The following is a 10,765-nucleotide window of genomic DNA, read 5'->3' as shown; positions in this document are numbered from 1 at the left end:
CGAGTGACGGCGCCTTGTGGTTCCCCCGGCAGGAGCGGGCCCGGGATGGCGGCCGGGGGCCCGGCGGGGGGGGCGCACAGCGTCTGCATGGTGTCGGACTTCTTCTACCCCAACATGGGGGGCGTGGAGAGCCACGTGTACCAGCTGTCGCAGTGCCTCATCGAGCGGGGCCACAAGGTCCTGGTGGTCACCCACGCCTACGGCTGCCGGAAGGGCGTCCGCTACCTCACCAACGGGCTGAAAGTCTACTACTTGCCCCTGAAGGTGATGTACAACCAGTCCACGGCGACGACGCTCTTCCACAGCCTGCCGCTGCTCAGGTACATATTTGTGCGGGAGAGGGTCACCATCGTCCACGCCCACAGCTCCTTCTCCGCCATGGCCCACGACGCCCTCTTCCACGCCAAGACCATGGGGCTGCGGACGGTGTTCACGGACCATTCCCTCTTTGGGTTTGCGGATGTCAGCTCGGTGCTCACCAACAAACTTCTGACGGTGTCCCTGTGCGATACGAACCACATCGTCTGTGTCTCCTACACGAGTAAGGAGAACACGGTGCTGCGAGCAGCCTTGGACCCTCAGATAGTCTCTGTCATCCCCAACGCTGTTGATCCCACGGACTTCACTCCAGACCCGTCAAGAAGGGATGACAGTACGATAACAATTGTTGTTGTCAGCAGACTTGTTTACAGAAAAGGTAATGGGGGATAAAATGTAAGTTTATTTTGGTTAATTTTTATTTTAGGGTATGGAAATAAAGATCTTGGTTAGGTACTGCTTACACTGTATTTGTGGTATGGACTGGATTTTAAAGGGGAATTGCAAAGTGACAGTGCTGAGCTTTTTCATCTGCATTCAAGAAGAAGAAATGTCCATTTCAGTTGGCACATGTTGGGTTCGGAGGTGTATTTCTTTTGTAATATCGAAGATAGTGGAAATTGAAATTTGTAAAATGGAAGGTTTGTCTTATATCAGGGATATGATTTAGGCCCTAATCTATATATTTTGCTAGAAATGTTTTAATTGTTTTTTGTTTAATCAAGCAACAGCAATTTAAGTGATTTTTTTTCATATTTGTCTCCTAATAGATCACAAGTTGTCTTTTTTTTTTTTTTTCCGAATTTTATGTTCAGCAGTGTAACTGTCTTCGAGACCTTTATTTTCTTCTCTTGAATAGAGTTCTTGCAGTAAGCTACATCATAAGTTCTAAAGTCAAATACAGTAATGGCTTGCCCTACATTTTCTATTCTTAGGTATAGATTTGCTTAGTGGTATCATTCCTGAGCTCTGTCTGAAATATCCAGAATTACATTTCTTAGTTGGAGGAGAAGGACCAAAACGGATTGTACTGGAAGAAGTCCGGGAAAGATACCAGCTGCATGACAGGTTGGTTCTATGCATGTCTATGACTCTTAAATGTACTTCAGGGGTAAGAAAGACAACAGCAACACTTTCTGCCTGCCCCCTCCTCCCAAAAACCACCGAAAGCTTGGGAAGGTGAGAAATATTGAAGCCAAGGCAGATAGACCAGACACGTAACTGAAGACTTAGAGTTGGACTGTGATCTTGCAAGTTAATTCATAGAAATAGACCCTGTATGAATCTTCACTCAAGTCAGAGAAGCTTAGACATAAATTTATCATATTCCTCTCTGAAACTGTGGTGTGTGGATCACATATTACCATATGGCATAAGTTATTAGCTAGTTTGTGTCCCTGCTGCTTATGAGGATGACTGCTAGTAATTTATTTTATTATTTCAGTATGAAACTCTTCAGGGCAGTGCTTATCCAGTATGTGTTTTTGTGGTACTACAAACATGTTCCTGGTGCTGCTGTGTTACCGGTTTCTGTGATGCATATGTGTTTGTGTCTTTCTTTGGGGTTTTCTTGTTCAAATAGAGTTTTATGTGGCAAGGACAGGGTTCATAATTTTCTGTTTCCTTTTCTCTGTTTTCAGTTGGCCATTCTGTACTTCAGTCAGTGATTCCTGTGATAAAATTGTATCATTCTTATTTAGCCCTTTCCTGTTTCCCAGTATCTCTTCAAAGTAATGGATCCTGATCATTGTATCCTAAATACTTTGCCCTCCACCCCAGACTGAGATTGATCAGACCTCACACTGAAAATTCAGATAATACATCTAAACAACGAAAGGATGACAGATCTTAACTGCATGAAGCCATGTTCTCTCACAGAACTAGAAAGCTTAATAGCAATGTTTCGAAGGCAGTTGTCATTAAAACAAAGCATCTTCCTTCCCCAACTTTGTTTTCAGAAGTTTCTTTTAGTGTAAAAATAAGCAGCAGTCTTCTATTTCTTTTCTTTGTTGCTGCGAAAATTTAAAGATGGAGCAAAGGTGTCAGTGTTCCTTGTCTCGCTATATAACTGTGACTCGTTAGTACATTTTTCAGAATATGTGTAACACTAGACAGCATTATTACTGTCCAAATCTAGTGTTTATCTTTCTTCCCCCCCACTGTCTTATATGCAGGGTACGTCTCCTAGGAGCCTTGGAACACCAGGATGTTAGGAACGTTCTAGTTCAGGGGCACATTTTTCTCAACACTTCTCTTACTGAGGCCTTTTGTATGGCAATCGTGGAAGCAGCAAGCTGTGGTTTACAGGTAAAAAAAGTTTAAAAGATCTCAACTATCTACCGCATATTTTAAACAAAGTTCATGATTAAGTGGTATGTGCTTGTAACATTTTATTTCATCTGAGGCTCTGTCTTTACAAAGGTGAGCAAATATTATCCCCATTTACAGATCACCTGGATGCTGAGACAGAAGGGTTAACTGAAACTGCTTAAGCTCCCAGAAGAAACTTGTGCAGAACTGGGAATATCATGTAGATGAACTAACTCTCAGTTCTCCGAACTAACCAAACTGCCTCTCCACAATGCTATTTTGTATGTACTTCTTTACAGAGTATTGGGGTCGTCGATGTTCATGGTTTACTTTGACACTGCAGAAAAATGGCTCATGAGCACGGGTGACTGGTCAGTCAGGCTTATTGAATTGCCAGACTAAACCTTTGTACCAGAACCGTATTATTCCTGCACCAGGAACTGGCAATCGTTTTCTTACAGTAACTGAGGATGTATTTGCCTTACTATGTAGGGATTCAAGACAGGAGTTGGAGAGAGAGAAAACAGTAAAAGCCGTTTCTGCCTAGTTTACAACTCAGATTGACAACTCAAAAAAAGTTAAATCAACAGCCATAAAGAACTTACATTCTTACATTAAAATATGAAGAAAAATTTTTAAAAGACAGATTGATAAGAGTATCTAATATACAAGAAGTTTAGAAAATGTGAGGGACTTTTTTTTTTTTTTTATTCCAGTATCCTTTGACAGTAGTTACTACCTAGTTGTGGTAGTTCCCCTGTCATCTGTTTTCTTCTCTAGAGGTGTGGAAATTTTGCACTTTAGAGATGATTGTGCAGTGTGAGTCTTAGTAGTTTCTGATTTTCCTTTTAATAATAATAATCCAGATTAAAATTACCAAAATTCTAAAGAAATTCTTGTAGAAGGCATAAACTGAAGGTGGATGTGGTAAAACTCTCCAAGTAGAGGTAACCTTTTTCATGAGGTACTGTGGAGAGAATGTCCAAAATCTGGTTATACAGATTTACTTGTGTAATATGAGAAACAACTTAAGGAAAGATGTCTTAGAAGACGTCATCTTATAAGTGGTTTATGTTTTGTCATGTTACTGAAGAATCATTCTCAACATCATTAAAGGTATTGTGCTAATGCTAGGTCTTTTCTAGGGCCTAGACCATTAGTTTGCATACAGGTAAAATTTCCAAAGCATATTAGTCTTTGTGGCAACCACTCCTATTTTTTTTTGCTATTCTTCTTAAGTGCTGCATCTAAGTGTAATAGCAGTGTCATCACTCTATTGTTATGTAGCATATGTGCTATTTCTTTTGTTTCTTTCAAAGGTGGTGAGTACAAGAGTCGGTGGGATTCCTGAGGTGCTTCCAGAAAATCTCATTATTTTATGTGAACCCTCTGTGAAATCTTTGTGTGATGGACTAGAAAAAGCTATTGCCCAGCTCCGTTCAGGTACACTACAATCTCCAGAAACTGTTCATAATAAAGTGAAGACATTTTATACATGGAGGAATGTAGCAGAGAGAACTGAAAAGGTACGTATAATCACTTCTTTTAAATTCTCTTAAAGTACATTTCTGAAACAGCTGTTTCTTTGAAACATTACTATGTACCTTCTCTATGTAAGCTCTCAGTGTGATTTTTTTTTTTTTCAGTGTGTTTCCTGTCAAACATACATGGTTTAAAAAGGTTCAGAAAGTTGGGGTTTTTTTCCACAAATACATCCCTAGGTCGGTGGGTTTTTTCTATTTGCACTTTTTTTTCTATGCCATAATTGCTGAAAAATATTCTGAAGAACAGCCTAGATCTTCTTACATTTCTACTCATATTTTATCTAGTCTTCACATTAAGTAACTTTTCGGGCATAATGGAAAACATGCTGTTTAAGATGTATGAAAAGATGGAATTCATGATGTTTTGTCTGCCATGTGCAAACAAGTGGTTTAAAATTATGAGAGGTAGTTTAATGCTGGTAGGCTGAACGTAGCTGAATTTACATAAGCTATGGATGTAATGAAAATAATTTCTCACATTTTTGAAATCATATTTCAGAAATATAGCTATGCTTCAGCATAAAAACTCTGCCGTTAATGAAGAACGTTAACTGCAATGATGTTAGAAACAACAGATCTCCTCAGGTGTTTATGACTTCAGCCCCTATATTTTAGGCAAGAGAGTAGCTGAATCCCATGCCTCTTAATTACACTGTAGTGTAATCAGATATATATCTCTTACAAGTCTCCTTGAATATCATGTATAACCAGTTTATTGTTTTCAAGTACTGTCAGCACAATTCACTTTATGATTTTGTAACTGCAAGCAATATTTCAACTGCAAAATTTTTATAGAAGTTAGTCTAGGTTTCATTTTCCCTTGTAGCGCTTTCTTAAAAAAAACCAAAAAAACAAAAAACAAAAAGCACAACTCTGTGAAAGAAAATATAATTGGAAGAAGTATGCACAGAACTTATGTTGTGCAAAAGACAGTTGGTTTTTAGCCCATTGTTAAGTTACATGTAGGATGAAGTCTGTAATGTTCTCAAGGAAAAAACTGTATTCTTTAAGCCTTTTTTGAGTGTGTAGTGGGTATTTATGCTTCTATTCTGTGAAACTCGGGACTATATATTTTTTTTTTTTAGTGGTTGTGGTTAATATGTATATTGAGTCACAAGTAGCATGTAATTTGCTTTTCACATTTATTGAATTTTAAGAATTTTACTAAGAATTGCTAGTGCTTCTTTAAATGAAGATCAGTACCCTATTATGATTTGCTTGATTGTTCAAATACAGCAATTTGGAAGATTGCCAACTCGTCTGAGTTCATCCATCTTTGTGTTGAAAATCTAGTAATTGCATGTTCAGACTTTTCCTATCACTGGTGTGAATATGAGATTAGAACCCATTCAATTAAAAAAACCCAACCCTCTCTATATAATATTACATGAGAGACATGAAGATTCTTTCATAAAAGAGCCTTCCTATTTAATGAAATAATCTTGAGGTCTGACAAAAAAATAGAACATTTCTTTTTCTTTTTCTCCTTAAATAAATTAATGAATTTTGTAGAACAGTACTCATAAATCAACACCTAAAATCTGCACATCTTTTCTGTGGTAATATGTCTCATCTAGTAGTTAGGAATAGGCAATTTATTTTGCACACTGACAACAAAGTACTACCTGATTTTTGAGGTAGAAGCAACATCGTTTTAAGATTTTACTTTCTTTCTCTTCTCCATTTAGGTGTATGACAGGGTTGCAGATGAAGTGGTTTTACCAATGGATGAGCGACTTAACAGACTAATGTCTCACTGTGGCCCAGTGACTGGGTACATTTTTGCTCTTTTTGCTGTTCTGAACTTCCTTTTCCTGGTGTTTCTGAGGTGGATGACTCCAGATTCCGTTATTGATGTTGCAATAGATGCCACAGGACCTAAAGGTGCATGGACTAAACAGTATTTTTTGGGGAAAAAAGGGAGAGTTAAAGAAGAATTTCCAAGCTCCTAAAACGCTCAAATGAAGAGGAAACAATACATCAGACGCTAAAGGTTTTAATGCTTGCTGAGAGACATTGCTCTTAAAATTCTTCAGTTTCTGTCTGAAGTTCTTAGAAAGAAACTTGTTTAAATATGCTACCTCAATTTAGGATTATGTTTTAATTTAATTTTGGATTCATGCAAATTTATGGACATCTCTTTTGCACTTAAAGCTGGGAGGAAACGATGGCTTTTTATATGTGCCAAGAGCCTTTGAGACAAAAATACAGATTTTTCTCAACAACTTGAATATTGTATTAACAGAAAGTTACTGTAAACTTTAGTGGTATTTGGGAAAGAAAGACAGAAAAATTATTAGCTTACAGTAGTCCCTGTTAATTCCTGATATTTACAGTGATTTTTATTTTGAGACTTATTTTTAAATATTTAATTGAAAACCCAGCAGAACATACCTTTTCTCTCCTAAGATGAAAATGACACTTGAAATTAGCAATGAACTCTATTACCATGGAAATTTCAGAGACTTATTTCTAGCAGTTGTGTCCCAGTGACAGTGTTTTGCCTGCATAGTGTTATTTTGAGGTTCTTCCCTAATCAGATTGGATTGTCCTGTTGCTAAATCAAAACTCCATAATGAATTTTTTGATATTTTCAGAGGTGCTAAACTTGTCCTGTTCACTTACATGTGTGAAAGTGATGTAAAGCTTATGGCATTTTTTTAAAGCACATAGGTGAAGAAATTATGTCATTTAGAGATAATACAGCCTTCAGAAACAGCTCAGGCCTGAAAACTCCTCCAGCAGACTATGCCAAAGTGTGAAGTAACACATGTGTGTGTGTGCAGTGGGTGAGAAATATATGAAGGGCTTAGCAAGCACCATTGTGCTTGTTTGCTCTCTCTCCCTTCCCCCCCCCCCTTTTTTTTTTTTTTTTTCTTTTTCTTTCCCCTTACTTCTGATCAAAATGGCATTTCAGCCCATCTCTGGGAGGGACAGTGTTTAGTGTGCTAAATCAGAGATACTGTCAGGCAGGTTCTGGTGTAATCTTGGGAAGGTATCCCTTAAATGGAAATAACCAATAGGTATACTTTTCATGGAAAGGAAAAAAAGTCTACCTGGGGCAATAAGCAACACAGCATATCAATGTGTGAGAGGGGGCATTTATCTCATTTATGTCAATCGCCTCTGAAACTCCCCCTGCCTAATGCACTGCATTAATTTCTTTTTCAAGCATTACTAAAGACTAAAATTTCTATTATTTTGACTTGAGTATTATGTAGTGTTGGACACTGTATTAATGTTAAAACTCTGCAATATGAAAATACTGTTTCCAAACTCCTGAAGGGGGAAGTATTTAAAATACAACTTTTGTCAATATCATCTTGTTTCTGTAGACATAGTTACTTTGACATCTGACATTTTATAATTTAATTGAACCTATTTTCATAAACCAGAAAGGTAATATGAAATAAACACCACAGACAAAGTCTGTGTTCTTTTACTAGAATTTTTAGACTTTGATATGTACCATACAATATGCATTGTATTACAATTTGACCTTTTCAAACTCTGCATGAAAAGTAGGGATCAGTTAAAGTGGTGCCACACAAATTATGGATAAATGGGTGGATTTAAGGTAATATTTTACTTTTCAAAGTTACTTTTTTTTTTTTTGTTCCCAAACATTCAAGTTTATAACAACTTTTTAAAAATACTGATGATCATTCCAGTGAAATGTTTATATACACATATATATATCTTTCAAATACTATTTTGTTGATTCTGGTTTATTTCTTTTTGGTTTCCTGCAAGACTATAACAGTTTTCAACAGGATTGTGAGAATCTATTAAAAATACTCTCTTGTAGAACATTGTGTACTTACGAGTAACATAGTAAAACCTTGTTATAGTCTTGTTTACAAGACAAATTTACAGTTTATCTGAAAGTTTATTTATCTTTTCATAAAGAATGAGTATTTTTCATTAATATATGGGAACATACAATTAGGAAATACAGGAATATACTCCATATTGCTGCTTCTCACCACTGGTGGTTGGTCTTCTTATGAGAAATATGATTGTTAAACATTCTGCACAAGCTGCCACAAAAATTTAATCTATAACTGGTTTAACTGCAAACATGCTGTTTCGCAAGTACTGCAACTTGTATTACACATAATTCTTTGTGGGACTGATTCACTTACTGGCTTTGTACAGTGGAATAAGGGATGATGTCACTGAATCATTTACAGTTTTAAAAAGCATCAGTGGGTAAAATAAAAAAGTTCAAAGAAAATAGTAACAACAATAAAAAACCCCTAAACAGACATAATGATAGTATTTAGAAATTAATAAAATAACTATTTAAAAAATCTAAAATGTTTCCATTGTGCTTGTAGGTAACATTTGATCATTGTGAAATACTAGGGAAATGTTACCAAAGAGAGTGATACTATGTCTTGCACTGAGCAGAGCCTCCTGTGTGGAGGAGGGAACACTCCTACATTATATGCAGACACTGTGAATGAAGGTATAGACCAAGTGGTGATAACTGAAAGTTTTATCTTAAACTAGAACTAGTATCAAGTAAAGTATGACTGTAAGATTTGTCTTTCAGATTGTGTTTTAGTGGATGTGGATGGATTTGTAAGAAGGTAAATAGACTGTAACGTACTTACTTTTGTGGTCAGGTTTTTCTGCATCTTTTAAAAATAAACTTACTTTTTGCCCTTTTGATTTTTTTTTTTCTCTTTGCTAGTCATTTTTTTCATGTATGGTTAGGTTCATATACAAATAATTGTAAAAGTGCATCCTTTTGAAGCTCCAGTAAAATACAGACTTTATGTAAATAGATATAGGAACAAACAATCTCAAAAGAAAATGGTTTTACAAACTTTTTAAAATTAAAAAATATTTAAATATTTTTAATTTCATTAACTACTGTAATGATATTTACTGTACATCTTTTATGACACTCAGTACTATGTTGAGTTTCACAGTTTTTTTCCTAATTACTTAAGCATTGGCATAGCCAGATAAAAGGTGGATATTTTTTGCAAAGGGAACAAAATTGAATGCAAGATGTGGTTATACATCCGAATTTACCATTGTACTGAAATTACTCTTTTTTCTTGTAGATTTAACAGATTGGCTTGATTTTGAATTCTGACTTGCTTCAACACTGGCGTAACTCAAGATGATATTTGTGCAGGATTCATTGAACTTTAACCGTGCATAAACTGGTTGTCTAGTACACATTTGTTCTTGAAGCCGGTTGTTTAAGCGTGGAGAAGTGATGGCATGCATCTGAAGAAGGAAGGAGTCATCCCCTGCTAGCACAGGCCTTGGAGGCAGACAGGGGAAAATTAATTGCCTGCTGGAATTTGCTGTCTTCCTGCCCAGGCAGCAGCAGGGGTTTAGACAACCAGACCTTATGTGGTGCAATGGGTGTCAGATAGGTGAGATGAATCACACATCTGCTTATTTGAGAGCAACCAGTGAGTCACTATATACATCCCTTCTAAAAGCAGGAGTGTTGTAAGTGTGCTGACCTAAGGATGCAAATGAGGCAAGGCTTGTATGGGAAGTGGTATCATTTATTAGATCAAACTGAGAGAAAAGAAATAGCTAGGCTCTCCATATGGCTTTGTTCTGATCTCTTCCCTTCAAGTAAAAGGATTTCTGTTTCCTTTTTTCCCCCAGTTGTCTTTGAATATATTTGATACTCACACTTTCAACTATATACATCAGAAATATACAACTGTAATTCAGAAAGTGTCTAGCATAAGAATAGACCAATACCTCTTCCTATTTCTTTGAGAAGAGAATCCCACTAATCTTTATTTCCTTGGCCAAATTCTTCAGATCACATCTAACATTTCTCGCTGTTGGCGAAAGTTAAAGTGAACTGTAGTGAAAATGAGTTGTCTTCTGAATGGGACTGCCTTTTGTGCTTATTCCTTGCATGTGTGTAAAGTACGGATGTATAAACATAAGCTTTTGAGTTCTTTGGAGGATCTAGCTAAACTGCTTCTATTCATTCAACACCTCATAACAATTTTATTGAAGGATTAATATATTTTCTGGATATTTTAATTTGATAATTAGCTGAAAGCTATAGTGATTCATGGAGTAGTTCAGGCATCTTGTAGAAGTTCTCAATGAGGTGGGTTTTCTACGGGGGACTGATTTATTCAGTCTATCAATGGAGTTGCATAATCCATCTCATTCAACTCGCATTCAACTCACAACGATGCTGCCCAAAACAGCGAGCGAAGAAAGATGGGATTCCTGATTCTGCGTTGTTGTTGCTCTTCTGTTGTGTTATATCTGTTCTCGTGCCTATGTTGTTCACCTTTCTTTAGTTTCAGAAATACCAGACAGTTCCAAGTGATCGCACCATATCCTGCTGCAGCTTACCTGACTACCACCTTCACCAGTATAAATACTTCCTATACTGATCATCCATCTTCCCACTGATTTTTTTTTTTAATCCACTGCAGTAATTTTCCTAATGTTCTTGTACACTAAGAGCAGATTAAGAGATTACATGAGTTTTTCTCAAAATCTTCCATCATGTAACTAAAAATCTTTAGTTGTCTTGTTCTGAAGTCAGGACGGTGATTTTGCTACTACACAAATGGAGCTTGTCT

General features: G+C 36.6%; 1 protein-coding gene across 1 annotated transcript; it reads left to right on the top strand.

Annotated features, from left to right (window-relative positions):
• The first annotated feature begins 6 nt into the window (after nucleotides 1-6).
• Nucleotides 7-7,823, top strand: PIGA (phosphatidylinositol glycan anchor biosynthesis class A). The gene is made up of 5 exons (XM_026851428.1): nucleotides 7-697; nucleotides 1,254-1,386; nucleotides 2,493-2,625; nucleotides 3,948-4,154; nucleotides 5,861-7,823. Exons 1-5 carry the CDS (start codon nucleotides 46-48, stop codon nucleotides 6,122-6,124), a joined length of 1,389 nt encoding a protein of 462 aa, XP_026707229.1. The 5' UTR covers nucleotides 7-45; the 3' UTR covers nucleotides 6,125-7,823.
• Nucleotides 7,824-10,765: the final 2,942 nt, after the last annotated feature.

The sequence above is a fragment of the Athene cunicularia genome (genome assembly GCF_003259725.1).
Source record: "Athene cunicularia isolate RWA chromosome 1 unlocalized genomic scaffold, athCun1 chr1_part1, whole genome shotgun sequence".
In the NCBI taxonomy this organism is placed as follows: Eukaryota; Metazoa; Chordata; class Aves; order Strigiformes; family Strigidae; genus Athene; species Athene cunicularia.
This window is presented reverse-complemented; position numbering and strand designations above follow the sequence as displayed.